Genomic DNA, 19646 nt, shown 5'->3' with positions numbered 1-19646 from the left:
ACAACTACTGAGCCTGCGCTCTAGAGCCCATGAGCCACAACTGCTGAGCCCGTGTGTCACGACTACTGAAGCCTGCGCGCCTAGAGCCCATGCTCCGCAACAAGAGAAGCCACAGCAAGGAGAAGCCTGCGCACGGCAACGAAGAACCAAAGCAGCCAAAAATAAATAAATAAAATAAATAAGTAAAATGTTGTGTTAGGTTCAGGTGTACAGCTTCAGATTCTTTTCCAGTATAGGTTATTACAAGATATTGAATATAGTTCCCTGTGCTATTCAGTAAATCCTTGTTGTTATCTATTTTATATATAGTGGTTTGTATATGTTAATTTCATTCTCCTAATTTGTCCTTCCCCCTTCCCTTTCCCCTTTGGCAACGTTTGTTTAAAATTACTGTATTTGGGCTTCCCTGGTGGCACAGTGGTTAAGAATCCGCCTAGCCAATGCAGGGGACACAGGTTCCAGCCCTGGTCCAGGAAGATCCCACATGCTGTGGAGCAACTAAGCCCATGTGCCACAACTACTGAAGCCCGCGCGCCTAGAGCCCGTGCTCAGCAACAAGAGAAGCCGCACGATGAGAAGTCCACGCACCACAGCGAAGAGTAGCCCCTGCTCGCCGCAACTAGAGAAAGCCCGTGCGCAGCAACGAAGACCCAACGGAGCCAAAAATAAAATAAATAAATTTTAAAAATAAAATAAAATATCTACCCAACCCCTCAAAAAATGTTATGGGGGAAATAGATGAAACAAGATTGACAAAATGTTAACAATGTTGAAGCTGGGTGACAGGTAGGTACGTGGGGTTTTTCATGATACTATTTGCTTTACTTTCATCTATTTGAAAATTTCCATAGTAAAATGGATTTTTGTTTGTTTTTTAAGTCTACTTGCTATGGAAGGAAAGGGAATTTTTGTCACCACACGCCCTTTGGATGCTTTCAAACTGGAAGCAATAACATAACTTCTTGGGTCAATTGGCTAAAAGATTTGGCATGTCTCTCTGCTCTTCTTGGAGAACTTCAGCACTTAAGGCAAGAAACAGGTCACCCAAGGCCGCAGCAGAGGAGAGCAGGGAGGCCAAAAGAGAAAAGAGCTATGATTTTAGGCAGAGGGTTTATCAGAGCTTGGTTTTTCTGCATCTGTGTATCAAATTAAATGAAGTCCTCTACTACCTCTGGGCTTAATCTATAGTGAAGCTCAACATCTGTATAATTTAAGTCACTCCTATCACTTCTTAGATAATCAAATGTGAGAGCTGGAAGAAACTGGAGAAAATACTCAACTGAACCATCTTATTCTGCACCCAGAGGAGATATTATAAGAAGGTTATGGGTGGGTGGGTAGGGTGAGATAGTACTCATTAAACTTGGTTTCAGGACTTCCCTGGTGGTCCAGCGGTTGAGACTCTGTGCCCCCAATGCAGGGGGCCTGGGTTTGATCTCCAGTGAGGGAACTAGATCCCACATGCTGCAACTAAAGATCCTGCACGCCACAACAAAGATCCCACACGCAGCAACAAAGACCCGGTGCAGCCAAATAAATAAATAAATAATAAGACAAAACAAAACAAAAACAACAACTTGGTTTCATTTCTCCCTTGCTACCCTGAGAGAATAAATAAGGCAATAAGGTGAATGTGCAGTCTTTATTTTCTCTAAAAATTGAGGTAAAAGGGAACTCTTTAGAAAAAGAAACCATCTACATTGAAAATGGGACGGTCCAAACTTACACAATATGTTAATTATATCTCAGTAAAGCTGAAATAATCTGTTTTTAATTTTTTAAAAAGTACTGGAAAAAGAAAACAGGAAGGTCCAGCTTTACATCATTGCTCCAGGATGCTCAGAGGAAGGAACTAAAATCGGCCAAGGTTGAGCCAAGATTTTCCTGAGTTGGTCCAGACTCCAGATTAATGTTTCAAAGAGGAAAGAGATCAGTCAAGAGTTTTTGAGTCTATTGTCCCTGGAAAGAAGTGACGTTGATGCTCCTGTCATCTCAGCTGAGCATGCTAGCTGGTCTTGGTAAGGAAATTGACCCAATTTCCGAGGTTCTTCTGCCATCCCTGTGCCCAGCCTGGCATCTGCCCAGTCCTCCTGGTCCGAGAGGGTGGCCGACTCTGCAAGTCTTGGCGAAGAATACTCTGTAGGTGCGACTGTCTCGTGCCATGAGCCAGCCTCACGAGAGGGTTGGGTGTGCGAAGATTTCTAGAAGGGTCAGGAGTATCAGAGCAGGGCAGGATTCGCAACAGCAGCCAGCCAGGACAATCCTGCAGGGTGGGCCTTCTCCTCGGTCCCCTTTCCTTACAGCGTGGACTGAGCCTCATACAGCTGTGCCTATTCCACCAGCTCTACTCCCACTGGATTCCCAGCAGCTCACAGCTGACGTTCCACAAGCGCTCAGCCGTTTTGTTATTCCGGGCCCTTGGAGACACCCAAGTCTTCTTGCAGTCACTGGAGGGCATAGAAAGGGGGTGAACATCCAGGAGTGAAAATGGACAGTCTGGAAAAGTTTATGTCCTCTTCTTCAGAATATATTTCTAAATGTGTAATAAGATACATTAGATAAAAAGAAACTAACTGTATTGAAATGCAGTTTTAAAATATTTCCTTTTCTTTTTTGTACTGACTTTTAAAAAATTTTAATTTTATTGGAGTGTAGTTGATTTTCAATGTTGTGTTAGTTTCAGGTGTACCTCAAAGTGATTCAGTTATACATACACATGTATTCATTCTTTTTTAGATTCTTTGCTCATATAGGTTATCACAGAATACTGAGTAGAGTTCCCCATGCTATACAGTAGGTCCTTGAGGGTTATCTATCTTATATAAAGTATAAAATATTTTAAAAACAATGTGTGGTATAGTAATGTGTTCTGTTAGAAGAGCTAGCACTGGGTCTAATCACTACCAGATTTCAAAGTATTGGCGAGAAGTGACATCCTGAGGTATCTGCAACAATTGCAATGTGACATGAAATTATTTATAGTTTTCTTGGGGACAAAGTCACCAGTATCACTACTACTGCAGTTCACTTCCTACATTCATAATCAAAGGAAATGGCAAATTTCAGATGGAGGTTAGTGAAACTAAAGATGAAATTATCTTTCCATCCAGGTTTGAAGGCCCCTTAAATTCTATCCACAGACCCCTTGTGTCCCATGAACCCGACTAAGCACCCCTGTTTTGTTTTGGGGTGAGCAGGGTTGGGGCAGAGCACACTGTTCATGGTGTTTTTCTTTAAATAGAAGTTTTGGACTTCCCTGATGGCACAGTGCTTAAGAATCCTCCTGCCAATGCAGGGGACATGGGTTCCAGCCCTGGTCCGGGAAGATCCCACATGCCGCGGAGCAACTAAGCCCATGCACCACAACTACTGGGCTTGTGCTCTAGAGCCTGTGAGCCACAACTACTGAAGCTCACACACCTAGAGCCTGTGCTCTGCAACAAGAGAAGCCACCGCAATTAAGCCTGTGTGCCACAACGAAGAGTAGCCCCCTCTCACTGCAACTAGAGAAAGCCCACGCACAGCAATGAAGACCCAACACAGCCAAAAATAAATTTTAAAAATTTAAAAATTAATTAAAAAAAAACTGGGATCATACTGTACCTAGTTTGGGGAGGATACCTTTCTCTTGTTAAAAATGTACAATTTTAATTTTACAAGTAATGAATTATATAATCTTTAAAATTTATTTTTAAATAATAAAGGAATACCTAGAGTAAAAGGTTAAAATCCTCCTTCACACTGCCCCCCGCCCCCCGACTCTTCCTCAAACTCCCTGGAAGTAACTACTACTGTGTAGTAGTTTGCTGTGTATCCTTTCAGACTGTTTTCTATGCATTTACAGTGAATAATTATATAGTTCTATATTTCATTTCTTTCTGATAATATTATATCACTAACATTTTCCCATTAATTGAATATTATTCAAAAATACTTTTATACAGTGACTGTATTATATTTTATCACATGATTAAGGAGGGGTGTTAAACACCCAGACTCCAGGGTGGCATTGTCTAGTAGAAATATGATGCGAACTACAAATGTGAACCACATGTGTAACTTTAAATTTCCTAATAGAAATTTTAAAGTATTTTTTTAAAAAGTGAAAAGAAATAGGTGAAATTAATTTTAGTAGTATATTTTATTTAACCCAACATAGCCAAATTATTTCAGCATGTAATCAATATAAAAATTAATGAGATATTTTACATTTCTGTTTTTCACACTATGTCTTCAAAATCTGCTGTACATTTCACACGTACAGTATGTCCCAGATTGGACTAGCCATATCTCAAGTGCTCAGTAACCACACTGAACAGCACGGCTCTAGAGCCAGGCTGCCTGGGTTTAAATCCCAGGCCTACCGCTTATAAACGATATGACCCTGAGCAAGCTAATTTTTCTGTGCCTCAGTTTCTTCATCTGTAAAATGGGGACAATAATACGATCTACCTTTCAGAGTTGTGATGATTATATGAATTAATACACGTAAAAGTTAGAACAGTGCCAAACATGTAAGAGCTCAAGCAACATTAGCTATGATCATTTATCCATTCCCCGATTGTTGGACACTGAGGCTACTTCCAATGCTTCACTTAATAAATGGTGTACCAGTGAACCATCTTGAACAAAGTGGGACAGAAAAGCAGACTGGGCTGGATCAAGTCATGGAATAGGAAGAGATGTAATCCTGGGCTTCCCTATATTCCCAGACTCTGATTGCCCATTGAGTTTGTGATAAACCTCAACATCAAAGTGTCTATTTTTATGTTCCAACAGATAGCGCCAGTCTTCGCAGCTTTGGGAGAAGTGTCCCTAGAGTTCACACTAGGGACAGGTGACTTTGCCCTGGAGTTTCGTGCTATGTGTCATTTAAAAATTCATGAAGGAAGTCAGCCAAAAGCTTCAAGGAAGAGAAAAAGGCTCTACAAAGGCTTACCTGGAAATGTGGCACACAGGTTTGAAACAGAGCCATAAAACCAACTTTTGCCATGTTTCAAATGTAAGTTTCCTTAGAAAAGTAACAGCATTTGGTCTACTGGCCCAACGTGAACCTGGATTCCCCCATCAGGCACAAACTTGGCCACTGGGGGAGCCCACGGAGTCCTATGCCTGCCTCACCATGCACACAGGTGATGGGGAGAACGCATGCGGCCTCTGCGCACCTGAAGTACTTGCCGCTCAGGGGCTCCAAGCCCTCAGCCAGGGCGCAGTGCAGGCTGGTCTGGGCCCCCTCCCTCGCCGTCTTGAGGAAGGGGGAGAAGAGCTGCCAGAGCAGGCACAGCAGGAAGGAGTGTCGGACCAGTTCGGAGCGGACGATGCCTGGGTGCACTGCGTAGGTGGTGACCCCTGTGCCTAGGGCAAAAAGGGCACAGTTAGACCAGAGACACACTCCGAGGCCGGGGAAACAGCTCATCTCCTGCAGCAACATGCACGAGTGAGAAGGGACTTGGGAAACAGAACCCCAGTGTTCAGAAGACACCACCTCTAGCCAGGTAGAATCTCATGAGTAATTAATTGATCTTATCCAGAAAGATCTATAGCCTTCTCAGCCTTCTATGCTCCAAAAGGAATGCTTGGTTGAACATCCTTCTATTTTAGTGTCATCTTAATCTTTGGCTTAAATGGTATCTTTGGAATTTCTATTGGAGGGTCTTAGGGGCAGCAATCCTGTTAGAAGGTAGGAAGCTAGGACCTTGTTGTGAATTGCATTTGCCGGGCAAGCACATTTTATGAGGTGTAGATTGAGGGGTGTTGATGGAAATGATAAGAGTTAACATGCCCCCAAGACACCCCTGCCGCCTCCACTATTTTTAGTACTTATTACGTACAAGGGCTGTGCTACATGTTTTATGTGTTATCTCATTTGACTCTCAAAGAGGTTCATGAGGTAGGTAATATTAAGAAGCCCATTTACAGCTGAGGAAACCGAGTTCTCATCACAGACAGGTTAAGTAAATTGCCCAAGGTCACACCTGGCTGGTTGCAGGGCCAAGGTCTGAACCTCGATGTAGAGTAAAGAGCATAGACTTCTGATTGCCTGGATTTGAATCCTGGCTCGCCTCAGAATTAATATATCTTGCTCAGGCAAGTTTCTCAAGATATCTGCGCCTACCTCTTCTTTTGTAGGGAGGGGAAAAATAATAGCACCTACCTCATAGGAATAGTGTATTAAATGAGTTGAGACACAGATAGTATATGGCACACACAAACTCTCAATTATTGTTGTCATTATTAGTATTCATTTAAATGATTACCCTATTCTTCTACTTTCTGCATTCTGATAGTAAATACCATTTTCCCCAAACTCTGGCTTATTCACTGTAGCAAATGGTCCTCCAGATTCACAGATGTCAGTGTCAGAAGCTCAGCAAAAACTCCAGGGGAGCACAGAATCATAGGATCAAGAGTGGCCTCACCTCATTTTACAGTTGAGGGGAGAAGTCAAGGGAGGTTAAAGGGACATGTTTGTAGACACACGTGGCTACTATGTGGTAGAGCAAGAACTCAGACCCAAGTATGTGAAACCCTGACTCCAGGCAGTGAGTGGCAGCTCTGTAGCTCAGCTCACCCTGTAAACCTCAGCAATTGGCACAGCAAAGGAAGCACCCTGGTTTAAAGCAGAGTCCCCACTTTCCAGTCCTCACTCCTTCACTTGCCATATAATCTTGGGCCGGCCGCTTCTTTGGACCTCAGTTTGGACCCATAAAATAGTGAAAACAATACCTACTCTGCCTGTTGCAAGAGGTTGTTGTGAAAAATCAGATGAGATGATAAATATGAAATAAGATGTGACAAAGCATATAAGGTTTATAGGTTCCTGACCTATGTTCAGTTTTAAGCTTCCCAAGGGCAAGGACTCTGTTTTTACTCAGTTTTATAACCTCATTCTCCTTAGTGCACAGAGCTGCCACTGAAATGTGCACGTTTGACATCCTGACTTCAGAAGTTTCTGTGAACCTCTAATCTGGACTGAAGCCCCTGCTTCTTAACCCTGGCCCTTTCTCTAGACTTACCTTGGAGCCTCTTGGCCAGCTCACGAGTAAAGAGCACATTGGCCAGCTTGCTGTGGCAATAAGCAAAACCCCGGTTGTAGGACTTCTCACCCTGGAGGTCATGGAAGCGAATCTTGCCAGCATGGTGGACCACTGATGACAGGTTCACCACCCGTGCAGGAGCGGACTCCTTCAGCTGCCCCAGGAGCAAGTGGGTGAGAAGGAAGTGGCCTGTGAGGAGAGCCAGCAGAGGAGATTGAAGAGTGGAACGGCAGCCTGGGCTCGGGGTGTGGGAGCTGATGTATGACAGGGCTTCATCACTAGCTCACTATTTTCTGGGTGTGAACATTTTGATACCATGAGTAACTTAGTGCTAATGGTCAGTCAGTCTGAGTTAGTGGAGTCCTCAAGGCAAGGGCCAGAGCTGGACTCCAGGTAAGGCAATATATACGTAATCTGTTGTTATTTGTTCCTCTGTCCTTGCCCCGGTCAGGAGCAACTGCTAGCTTCTGACATCCCCCGTCTGGTTATGATCACACAACTGTGGGCATGTACAGAAGGAAGGATGGAATAGTCAGGGAAAATAACTTTTGCCGAGGATCAGAGAACCTGTTCTGTGATCCCCTCACTAGAGCCATTGCCTCGAGCTATGAACACTAGCCTCTCTCATACCTCAAGTCCTCAAGGTCTGCCTCCACGATGGACCAACCCTTGCTTGCTTGGTCCTCAGTTATAGATATGACCCCCGCTCCAGCCAAACACGGACTTCACCCCCACTCCTGACCCTGCTTGGCAAGTCTTGCATTACCACAGTCCCATTCAAGAAGGACCTTCTTCTTCCTGGTATCTCCTATGTTTGGGGTTTCTTAACGGTATGAGTAGGATAAACTCTCTTTTTTTGTACTGGTTAGGAGAGAGATAGTGAAAGAAAAACCAATACCTCCAGTCTAGCAGAATCTTGGTCTCTATGAGGACCAGTGGAGATCCTCAGCACTGGTACAGGGTCATCTCCCTACAGAGAACATGATGGCATATGCCTCGCTTTTCACTCACTCTAAGATACTCACCCAGGTGGTTGACTCCCAGGTGGGTTTCAAAGCCATCAGCTGTCTTGGAATATGGGCACATCATCACTCCTGCATTGTTGATCAGAATATGAAGCTGCTTTTCCTCTAAAGAGCACAACCAAGGAGACCATGTGGTTAGCAAGGAGTCAGCTAGCTGCCAGTCCTGAGTGTTTGTTCCTTGCGTTTGGACCTATCTCAGTGGTATTCAGTAGCCACTGTCATTGGGTTTCTAATTTTTTATATATATATAAATTTATTTATTTATTTTTGGCTACGTTGGGTCTTTGTTGCTGCACATGGGCTTTCTCTAGTTGTGGCGAGCAGGGGCTACTCTTCATTGCAGTGTGTGGGCTTCTCATTGTGGTGGCTTCTCCTGTTGCGGAGCACAGCCTCTAGGTACATAGGCTTCAGTAGTTGTGGCACGCGGGCTCAGTAGCTGTGGCTCGCGTGCTCTAGAGCACAGGCTCAGTAGTTGTGGCACACGGGCTTAGTTGCTCCACGGCATGTGGGATCTTCCTGGACCAGGCAGGCAGGAATCTGCATTGGCAGGCAGATTCTTAACCACTGCACCACCAGGGAAGTCCTGGGTTTCTAATTTTAGTTGCTGTTATCTTCCTGGACACCATTCATTCATTCATCCATTCATTCAGCAAATGTGTACTTAGTACTGACTCTGAGCTGGGCTGGGCACTGGGCATACAGTGGTAAAATAAGACAGACATGGTTCCTGTCCCTCATGGATTTCATAGTCCTTGATAGAAGATGGTCATTTTCCAAGATACAGAAGAATATTGGCAGCAGCACAACTTCCTCTTGTGCCTATGGCCACAGAAGTTTGATTCTCAGGATGAAAGAAGAGAGTGGCATCAGGGCCACACCTCGATGGCAAGGTACAAGCCCAGGCAGGGAGCTGTCACCTCCACCATTCCCACTGCTGAGGCAAGGAGATGATAAGGATCCTGCCCAGCCTGTCCACCCGCCATCCCCGTGCCAATTCCCTGCCCTGCTGGTTCGTGTGGCAGAACCTGTGCAGTGGAATCCATGATGGGTCTGATGTAAAGGTCAGAGCTGGTCCAGGGTGGAGCAGCCACTCCCACACCCAGCTTCCTGCCTTTCTAACCCCCAGGGCCTCACCTGCCCGGAAGCCCTCAGCAAAGGCTCGGATGGATTTGGTATCAGATAGGTCCAGTTTCCGTACCAGCACCTGGGAGTTCTTTGTATCAGCTCGGATTTCACTGGCAGCAGACTCCCCCTTCAGTACATCTCGGCAGGCAATGTATACTCGGGCTCCTGGGGCCAAAACAAACAGACAGCCATGTGTTCAGACCCTGGGCTGAAGAAGAGTCGAGTAAGTGAATTTGGGACTGGTGGACAGAGCATTCCCCGCACCATCCCTAAAGCAGTGAGTGGCTGAATTGCCGCTTCCAGATTCTCTTGCTATCAGCTTAACCCCAGGCTGGGAACCCTGGTTTTTACACCCTGATATTTAACATGGCTTAGGATCTCCTTTTAGAATAACTGACCTCACCAATATTATACACGGACATCATTGTTTTCCTTACTTTATATAAATAGGGAAGGAGCAGGAAGGAAGGAAAGTTTAAGCCACAGAGTAAGTTGGTGTCACAGCTGGACTTGAATCCCAGGTTCCTTGAGTTCCTGACCAGAATTTCTAAGCCCAGGAGGAAAGATAAGGGAACGTGAGTAGAGTTCCTAGCGAGATAGACAGGAGGTGCTGCCCTGTGGAAACGGAAAGGAAGGACTTGCCTCTGCGAGCAAGCTCTCTGGCTGTCTCCTTGCCGATGCCTGTGTTGGCACCGGTGATCACCACCACCTTCCCGGGAAGCTGCACATTTGTTCCACAGACCCCACCAGCAAAGAACTTCCTACAGGCAAGAGAAACAAAACATTTATGCACCATCCTTTCCAATCCCAGACTGAGATACATAAAACCCACCCAGCCTCAAAGAGGGATTTCTTTTCGTTGCTGTCAGGAGACTTAAAGAAGCTAATCTTCAGGGGACAGCGTCTCCCCAGTGGGTAAGGCAGTCTCCTGCTTATCAGCTCAGCTTGGGAGGTCACGTGCCCGGAAGCTACAAATGATCATGTGGGCAAATAGAATAAGTTCTCTTGAGCCAGGGCCAATGGTTCCTTGTTAAACAACAAAGATAGCTCACTCCTATCTCTAGAGGTTCCCAGAGGTCATCTTCCTTCTCTTTCCTGCCCTTAAAACACGAGGGGGATGGGCATTAGTGGAATCAGTGGTCCTGAGCCCTCACCTTCAATAAGCATCAATGGTGAGTAACCGATGAACAGCACCTCCAGGGTCCCATATAGAAATACGGCTCTTGGGCTGCCTCTCCAGTTTTAGAGAGCCAGAATATTCTGCCATCCCACTAGAGATTTCATACTCGCCATCCATGCACAGAGAGAAAACCTCCCTTGTTCAGACCTCTGTGCAGAGAGCATCCTTTTACATAGAGTTGACTTGATAAGTTCCCAAAAATAGGACAGGAGGAAGTAAAGCTAACATCACCTGAGCATCATCCAACTGCCAAGCACTAGGCTAGGCATTTTCCAAGGGAATTTAATTCTCTCAAGCACTGTTATTATCCCCACATTACAGTGGAGAAAGCTGAGGCTCAGAGAAGTTCAAGTCACTTGCTAATGGTGGCAAAACTGGAACCCAAACCCAGCTTTCTATGACGGGACCTAGAGCAACACTCTGTCTCTGATACGTCCATTTAACCTTCTTTATCATCAACAATCTCTACTCATAACACACATTTCTTTGACGTCTTCAGAAATCCCACAGCAAAAGAGCCAACCCCAAACGTTAGTTGAGGGTAGTCTCAAAGGGAAGAGAGTTTGTTTCCTTCCCCAGATGCCTGGTACTTAACAACTGAGTCCCTCGGCAATGACCACCCACCGTAACGCAGCAGGGCCACCTTGACTAGGGACGGTGAAGAAAGGGAGACCTTCAGAGGAACCCAAGGGAATGGAGTGAAAGAGCAAGGACTCCCCCATAAGATGTCTGTCAAGCTACTTAACAGAGTCATCAACTCAGCCTTCCACTAGCATCAGAATTCAAACCCGCCCCTCCTCTCCCAGCCCCAGGTGCTTCCTTCTCGTTTTCCACCACAGTATTCATAACTACCTCCTTCCTTCCTGCTTTTCCTGCCTGACTTTCTCTCCCTTGGCCTCCATCCCTTTCTCTTCCTTCAGCAGCTAAGAACTCATCTTCTTACAAGCTCCGTGGCTCCCAATTCAGGGCTTTGTAAACTATTGAATGAGTTACTGAATTAAGACAAACCTGATGGATGGAGCTGTCACATACAGGAAAGAAAGGAAGGAGGTGAGCAGTCCCAAGAAAACCAGCATCTTTTCAACTTCTTTAGTTGCTGCTGCTTTACCAAGAGCAACTTTGACTCCAACTCTGGCTCGGGCTCCACCTGGTCTGGCTCCAACTCTTGGCTGCTTCTTGCTGCTTCTCTTTCCTCCAGCTCCTCTCGCTCCTGGGTGTTCAGCAACAGCCTGACTCTAAGCGTAGCCCAGAATCCTATTTAAATCCGAGAGCTGTCAGAGCACAGCCTGCTGGGAGATGTAGTCCTGGGAGAGAAGGATGGAGAAAAGAGCAGAGCCTCACACTTACTGGCAAAGAGAATGAGGGGAGATGGAGAACTGCCCCTAACTTTCCCACCCTCAGTCATTTCTCTTATCTAGGGAATGTGTTCCCTCCACCATCCTCACTTCCATTCCTGCAAAATAGAATATTTTTAACTTTAGCAGCAGACCCCATGATACTTGAAATACAGTGTGATTAAAATAGACAGACAAGGAAGAAACCCCCAGGAGAGAGGTGAGAGAATTCAGGAGAGTGTTTCCCTTGGTGGGGAAGGGGTAGAGACTGGGGTGGGGTATGTTAGGATCTCCTGGGGGGGGGCTGGTAGTGATCTGTTCTTTGGGGGGGGGTTGCTATTACACAGGTGTGCTCACTTTGTGGAAATTCACTGAGTCACACACCTGATTTGTGCACTTGACTGTGTTTTATGTTCTGTTTCAATGAAGTTAGCACACACATGTATTGTACATGCCCAAGAAAAGGTATAGTGTTTCAGTGCATGGGCTCTTAGCGTGGACTTCCTGGTTCAAATCTCAGCTGAACTGCTCACCAGATGGGTGGCCCTGGGCAAGTTACTAAACCTCTCTGTTAACTCACTTTCCTCACTTGCATAATGGCATGATAAAATATACACCTACCTTTTTAAGTATTAAATTAATTAAATAGGTAGGAAATTTGAGACGGAGACTAGCACATAGTAGACACTGTATAAAAGTTGGCTGTTCAGGGACTTCTCTGGTGGCTCAGTGGTTAAGAATCCGCCTGCCAATGCAGGGGACACCTGTTCAAGCCCTGGTCTGGGAAGATCCCACATGCCGTGGAGCAGCTAAGCCTGTGTGCAACAACTACTGAGCCTGCGCTCCAGAGCCCGCAAGCCACAACTACTGAAGCCCACACGCCACAACTACTGAGGCCCGGGCGCCTAGAGCCCATGCTCCGCAACAAGAGAAGCCCCTGCAATGAGAAGCCCGCACACCACAACAAAGAGTAGCCCCCACTCGCTGCAACTAAAGCCCGCACGCAGCAACGAAGACCCAAAGAAGCCAAAACATAAATGAATTTTAAAAAAAAAAGAAAAAGAATTGAGCTTCCCTGGTGGTCCAGTGGTTAAGACTCTGCACCTCCACTGCAGGGGGCACAGTTTCCCTGGTCAGGGAACTAAGATCCCGCATGCTGTGCAGCAAGGCCAAAAAATGTATATATAGAGAGAGAGTTGGCTGTTATGATTAGCTGTATTGATTTCTGTCCTACTTGCTTTATTCAAGGGTTTAGTGTAGAAAAGGGAGAGGTAATGAATGCAGGTGATGTTTCAGTTGAATGCTATTAAAGATGACAGGAAAGACGAGAAACAAACCAAGCAGAAACTCTCAGTGCCCTCTGGAGGTGTGTGAGGGGATGGGAGGAGGATACGTAGGGTTCACAGCCTTTGCTCACTCAGTATTCCTCTCCTGGACATGACTCCAAGAGTCATGCCCCAGATCTGCTCCTTCCTGCAAAGCTAGAGGAGGCTCCAAGAAGACACGAGTGATGAAAGAGGACTCCTGTGGCAGGCAAGTGCCCACTCCTTCATTCATTGATTGATCCATCCATTTAACACACACTTATTGAGCATTTCTTTGTTCCATTCCTGCCACTTGCAAATCCCAAGAACCTGAAGAACAGAACAAGGAGTAGTCAGATCATTCCCAAAGGGAATCCCTCTTGACTCCCAGGTTGCCTCTCCCATCTCTTCACGCTTCTCCTGCTCTGGGTCCAGTTCACTGCAGCAATGTCAGCTGCAAATACTGCAGAGTCCCAGAAGCCCCTGAGGGGAACTTTCTGCTGGTGTTCCCCAATGCCTTCCCCCTAGTGGATGTCTGCTGGGCAGACATCCTTAAACTCAGTGAATACACACTTAAGATTCGTGCATTTCACTGTATTTCACCCAGCGCAACCAAATAAATAAATAAAATAGATATTTAAAATTAAAAAGAAGATATATTGTACAACACAGTGAATATAGCCAATATTTTATAACTATAAATGGTGTATAACTTTTAAAAATTGTGAATCACTATATTGCACACCTGTAACATATAACATTGTACATCAACTGTACTTGAATAAAATAAAAAATAAAATTAAAAAAATCTAATTGCCACAAAGATCACAAAGTCCAGAAAATTATATTTTTATTAACTAACTGCCTGACATGCTTAATGATATTTTTTCTCTATTTTTTGGCTGCATAGTTCTGATGGCCTCTTGCTGTGACAATGATTTTCTAAATACCATTTTCCATAGACAGAATTAAAAGATAATTCAGCCTTACCTCTATCATGGATGATCAAATTTGTTTAAAAAAATTTTTATTTTTAAGGGTTACAGAAAAGTTGCAAAAATAGTACTGAAAGATCCCAGGTACCCTTCATACAGCTTCCCCTAATGTTAACATCTTAAATAATTTTAGTGCAATGATTAAAACTAGGAAATTAACATTTGTATAATAATATTAAGTAAACTGAAGGACTTATTCTATTTTCACCAGTTTTCCCACTAATGTTCCATTTCTTGAACAGGATCTAACTCAGGACCCCACACTGCATTTAGTTGTTAGGTACAATGGCAGGTTTGAAGGGTACTGGCCAGTTATTTTGTAGAATGCCTCTAAATTTGGGTTGTCTGATGTTTTCTCATGCTTAGATTGAGGTTTTATTCAAATTTGTTTTGAATTATTGATAGTTGCATAAATTATGCGCTTTCATACACAGTCACATACACTCGTGGTTTGTAGTATTGCCACCCTAGAAACGGAAATTCTGATCAATTATTTTTCATGTATTCACACCAAAAAAACAAGAAAAAATGGTACATTTGTAATTGTATATGCTGCATTATTGAATAATTTCCATTTTGACTGGGCATTGATAAGAACAAAACAGTCCACATTCCACTTACCTTTTACACTTCTGATGATTGGAAGAATTTTCCACTGATTAGCTTCTAGCTCCATACATTTCAAATCTTATTACTGGTATCCTATCCACATACTTACAGTGCTGGGCACCATCGGACCACATTCATACTATGATATGACATCTGGCTCCCCTACACCCACCCCTAAAAATCAACATGGAGATTTCTTTTCAGAGCAGTGAAAAGCAAAACATAAGTTTAAGGTCTCATCAATTCACTCTGCCACATTTATTTTAACAATCCTTGATCACTGTGTTACATTTTAATGATAAGGTGTAATCAAATGTTAGTGAAATCACCCCATCTTTTGATTTTACATAAAGTTGGCTTAGATCCCTTTCCTATATCTATTGGGAAGACCAACAATCAATCTCCCGAAGATTTCTGTGAATTCACACATTGTGTGATTTTTCCAAGATTTGGGAAAATGGAGGGGGTTTATAATTCAGCAACATAATTGACTTAATACTAAACTTTAAACAGCCCTTTCTTAAAGTCCTTTGGTTACCCTGACACTGAAAAATTTTCACTGGTTACTTTTATCTATAAACTCTAGTTCCTGACATGTTTCTTACTAATACTACTCTTCTTTTCTTCCTCCCCTCCCCCTCTTCTTCTTTTCCTCCCCCCTCCCCCCTTCACCCTCCCTTCCCCCCCCCTTCTTGTTTTCCTGAGGCACAACTGACAAATAAAATTGTAAGATTTAAAAATTTTTATTTTATTGAAATATAGTTGATTTAAAGTGTTGTGTTAATTTCAAGTATACAGCACAGATATTGTTATACACACCCACACACATATGTGTGTTGTGTATATATATATGTATATATATATTCTTTTTCAGATTCTTTTCCCTTACAGGTTATTACAAAATACTGAGTATAGTTCCCTGTGTATACAGTAGGTCCTTGTTGGTTATCTATTTTATATATAGTAGTGTGAAAATTGTAAGATATTTAAAGTATGCAATGTGACGATTTGTTAACTGTCTTCTTTAGGGAGTCTTATCTTTGTTCCTTTTTGACCATTCACCCAAACCCCCAAATTCCTTTATCTTCTCATGCGAGGCAGTTTAGCTATTTCTTTATTAAACTGTCTCCATTGGGTACCTGTTGCCTTCCTAAAGGTGTTATAAATGTTTTTTTCCCAAACCAAGAGAGTTATCACCTCCAAGAGAAGCTATATTTTCCAGTTTTTAAATGTCTTTTCATCCTACTTCTTACCTAGAGTAAATATTAATAAAACAAAATTTGTACCACTTTGTAACCATGATGCATAGCAAGAGGGAGGAGAGCATGAGAGTTAGACCCACAGGTTGCGGGGCCAGATTTCCTGGGTCAAAATCCTGACTTTCCTCAACAATAAAAAGATAAATAACCCAACTGAAAATGGGCAAAGGATCAGAGTGGACATTTCTCCAAGGATACGTGCCTAAAAATAAAATGGCCAATAAGTACATGGAAAGATGTTCAGCATCATTAGTCATCAGAGGAATGCAAATCAAAACCACAAAGAGATACTACTTCATACCCACTTGGATACTAAAATCAATACACAGATGATAACAAGTATTGGCAAGGATGTAGAGAAACTGGCAACATACACCGCTGATACGAATGTAAAATAGCTTCTTTGGCAAACAGTCTGGTAGTTCCTCAAACAATTAAACATAGTGTTAATATATGATCTAGCAATTTCATTCCTAGGTACATCTACAAAATAAATAAAAATATATCTCTACACAGAGACTTGTTCCCAAGTGTTTATAGTAGCATTATTCATAATGGCCCCAAAGTGGAAATAACCTAAACTGTGCATCGACTGGTGAACGGCTTAAGAAAGTATGGTATGTCCATACAATGAACTATTGCTCAGCCATAAAAAGGAATAAAGCACTAATATGTACTACAATGTGGAAGAATCTTCAGAGCATTACGCTATGTGAAGAAGCCAGACACAGCCACATATTGTATGATTCCACTTTTATGAAATCTCTAAAGGCAGGCCCTTTGGAGAGAGAGAGTAGATTAGTTGCTGGCAGTAGCTGAGGAGAGGAAGGAATAGGGAGTGATTGGCAAAGGGTATAAAGTTTCTTTTGGGGATGATGAAAATGTTATGAAATTAGACAGTGGTAATGATTGTACAGCCTTGTCAATATAATGAAAACCACTGAATTGTATACTTTAAAAGGATGAATATTGTCGTATGTTAATTACAGCTCAATAAAAATTAATTGATATTAAAATTTTTTAAACAATGCCCTCACACATATTTTGAATGATAACGATTTCAGTAATTTTACAGAAATACCAAATGAATAATTTCACGTGTAAAATATCCTTCTAGATTCCGTGCAAGAGCACAGTTTAAAGATGGCATACACTGTGGTTGCTGGGAAGGGGGGGCGGTGTGTGGGGAGGGTTGGATTGGGAATTGTGGAACTAGCGGATGCAAACTATTATATATAGAATGGATAAACAACAAGGTCCTATGTATAGCATAGGGAACTATATTCAATATCCTGTAATAAACCATAATGGAAAAGAAAAAAAAAATAAAGATGGCATACATTCTCTTGGTCTCTTGACAATTGGAGAGGTAGGTCTATGTGCCCCTCCTCTCTCTGAATCTTGGTGAGCTCTGTGTGACTGTAGTGTGACTTCTCTGACCAATAGACTACACGGAAGTGACGTTGTGCCAGTTTCCAAGCCCAGACGTTAAGAAATTTTCTATCTCTTTTTTTTTTTTCTTTTTCTATCTCTTAAATATCATTCCTCGAGTTCTGTCATTTTGGAAGAAGTTGAACAAGCCTGCTGGAAAGACCACGGAGAGGCCCTGAGTCTATATGGAGAGGGAGAGTGGTCCATCTGAGTTCAGCTTCTAGCTATCCTCCCGAGATTCGAGACATGTGAGGGGAAGCCTTCTTGGACCAACCCAGACATCATCTGGATTACCCCATGGAGTAATTCCAGTCAACGCCACATGCAGGGGAAGAAACACCTAGCTGAACCCTGCCTGAGTTTCTGACCCACAGATCGTGAACATTATAAAATAAATTCTATTTAATCTTTATGTGTGGGTGGATTGTTACATATATAGTGTGTTGCAAAACTATAGATAACTGAAAAAACAGACTTAAGAGAACTGTCCTGGAGAATTCTTGCTAAGCCTGTATTTGCAAAATAATTTCCTTAAGCAATAGAAAGTAATAGATAGCCTTACTAATGAAATCTTACTCTGTATGGATTTATCTTTTAAATGAAAGCTTGGAAGAGACAAAGAAAATGATATGCCATAGATCAGTTCTATCGTGAACCCAGTATGTTGACTGGGTCATCTCCAAACATTGATTGAGCATGATAATGGAGCAAATTAATGAATATGCATGTTAGACAACTTTGCTGTTAACCATTGATTTGTCCTGGCACCGACCTCCCCAGGAGCATGGTTTTCTCTAACAGCACCCGCGAGATTGGATGTAGGCATAAAGAAGGGTGGCGTCATTCACTAGATTCAAGGCACACACAGGGAGGGGCCAGGAAAGCCAAAGGCAGAGGTCTGGCAGGTGGTTGGAAATATAGGTCTGGAGCTCAGAGAAGTGTGGGCAGGAGAAATTGGTTTATTGAGCATTACAATTTGTTTGGGAGGACAGCAGCTGGGCATAAATCCAATTATCTCATTCTGCCTAAAACCTTTCACAGGCTTGATTTCAGGATAAAGTTCGAACTCTAGCTTGGCACACAGGCCCTTCATGATCTGAACGTTGCCTGTCTCTGACCTGATCTACCATCCCTCACCCATCCCCACCCTTTGATATAGACTCATTCACGTTCTTAGAACACTGTGAGCTCCATCACGCCATGTGCTTTCAAACCCATAGCTGGTATGCTTTGATCACCCCTCCTCCCCATCTACTGGCTCACTTGGCTCAACTGCCCCTCCTCCTGGCCCCTCGACTATCCCTTTCCTTCATCAGCTGGAGTTTTGTTTGCCTTCGCCTAGGAGTACTCCACTTCACTACTTGCAAACGCCCCGTGCTATTTGCACAACAGCCCTTATCACAGTGCATCCACACTGACAGTTTTCTTCGTTGTTGAAAGAACAAACATACCACACTGCACACAGGGTTGCTAAGTGAACATTCCCAAACATGAACCCATTGGTCTTCTCCCTGACCCAAGCCCACAATCCTCTCCCCTCCACACTTCTCACCGGAATTCCACTTTCATGAATAATAAACACCCTCACATCTTCAGCCTTTGTATCTCTAATGTACCCCCAATTCCCGGCCTCAACTGAGAACTGGCTGTGTCCTGTGGACACCCCTTTGCCTGCAGTTTCTGAAGTGGAGGCTGTTTATTCTCCCTTATCCCACATGCCTCAGCTTCCCAGGGGCACCCCCACTTTCAGACCCTTCCTCCATCCTGACATGAAACACCTGCTCCTTTGAGCCTCAAGTCATGAGGCTCCTCCTCTCTGACGCTGTCCTGGATTTACTTCCCTCCCATGTCTCTTTTTTCACAGATGATTTTGGTGTCTGGTTCTCAGCCTTCTCATCCTAACACTGCCATCGTCCAGGCGACTTAATTATCTTCATAGATGTGCCAGTAACTCCCTGGACCTTCAGGCCCTTGACCTCCTCCTCATCAGAAACCTTCTCTACCTCATTCCACCCCTCAGCCTGTCAACACCTGGAACCATCCACCTCTAAAATCCTGCATTCAGACAACCCCACCACAGCACCTCCTATTCATCTAGCTCTCTTGTGGCACGAATCCCAACATAAGCTATTGAACCCCAGGAGGACCTCCAGACCACTATAAGGCCCTGCTGTCATCACTTCCTTTTTTATCCAACTGAGATTTCATACTCGTCACTTCAATAATTCCCTTGCCAATATCCTCAGCTCCCTGACCCCCTTGTCTTTCTGCCCTGAGAGCCTGAAAACTCCAACTCGGGATGAGCCCATGCATTGGTCCTCTTTGTGCAGCTGGCTGATGAGAGCTG

General features: G+C 43.7%; 1 protein-coding gene across 5 annotated transcripts; it reads right to left on the bottom strand.

Annotated features, from left to right (window-relative positions):
* Positions 1–1628: 1628 nt before the first annotated feature.
* RDH12 (retinol dehydrogenase 12) lies at positions 1629–11873 on the bottom strand. Of its 5 annotated transcripts, none has more exons than XM_030763386.2 (7): positions 11376–11626; positions 9830–9948; positions 9197–9352; positions 8063–8167; positions 7017–7226; positions 5166–5355; positions 1629–2447 (listed from the first exon to the last, which is right to left on the bottom strand). In XM_030763386.2, exons 1-7 carry the CDS (start codon positions 11441–11443, stop codon positions 2345–2347), a joined length of 951 nt encoding a protein of 316 aa, XP_030619246.2. In that variant the 5' UTR covers positions 11444–11626; the 3' UTR covers positions 1629–2344. The 5 variants fall into 5 exon arrangements, with proteins under 5 accessions (XP_030619246.2, XP_089762306.1, XP_089762305.1 ...); XM_089906180.1 differs by having other exon boundaries at positions 2354–2533; positions 5122–5355; positions 7107–7226; positions 11376–11873; XM_089906179.1 differs by having other exon boundaries at positions 2354–2533; positions 5122–5349; positions 11376–11870.
* Between the last annotated feature and the right edge of the window lie 7773 nt (positions 11874–19646).

The sequence above is a fragment of the Delphinapterus leucas genome, chromosome 2 (assembly GCF_059928025.1).
Source record: "Delphinapterus leucas isolate spDelLeu-1000000601 "Yukka" chromosome 2, BTC_Dleu_Yukka2, whole genome shotgun sequence".
NCBI classification, from domain to species: Eukaryota; Metazoa; Chordata; class Mammalia; order Artiodactyla; family Monodontidae; genus Delphinapterus; species Delphinapterus leucas.
The sequence above is the reverse complement of the archived record's forward strand: the minus strand, read 5'-3'. Positions and strand labels throughout refer to the sequence as shown.

Bases quoted from the DNA above. Each gene is read 5' to 3' on its own strand.
- RDH12 (XM_089906178.1), bottom strand. From the start codon at position 11,443: ATGCTGGTTTTCTTGGGACTGCTCACCTCCTTCCTTTCTTTCCTGTAT. The intron at 7,227-8,062 runs GTGAGTATCTTA...CTCTCCTCACAG, and splicing joins CCTGGGAGTCAACCACCTGG to GCCACTTCCTTCTCACCCAC. The intron at 5,356-7,016 runs GTAAGTCTAGAG...TTTTTGCCCTAG, and splicing joins GCTGGCCAAGAGGCTCCAAG to GCACAGGGGTCACCACCTAC.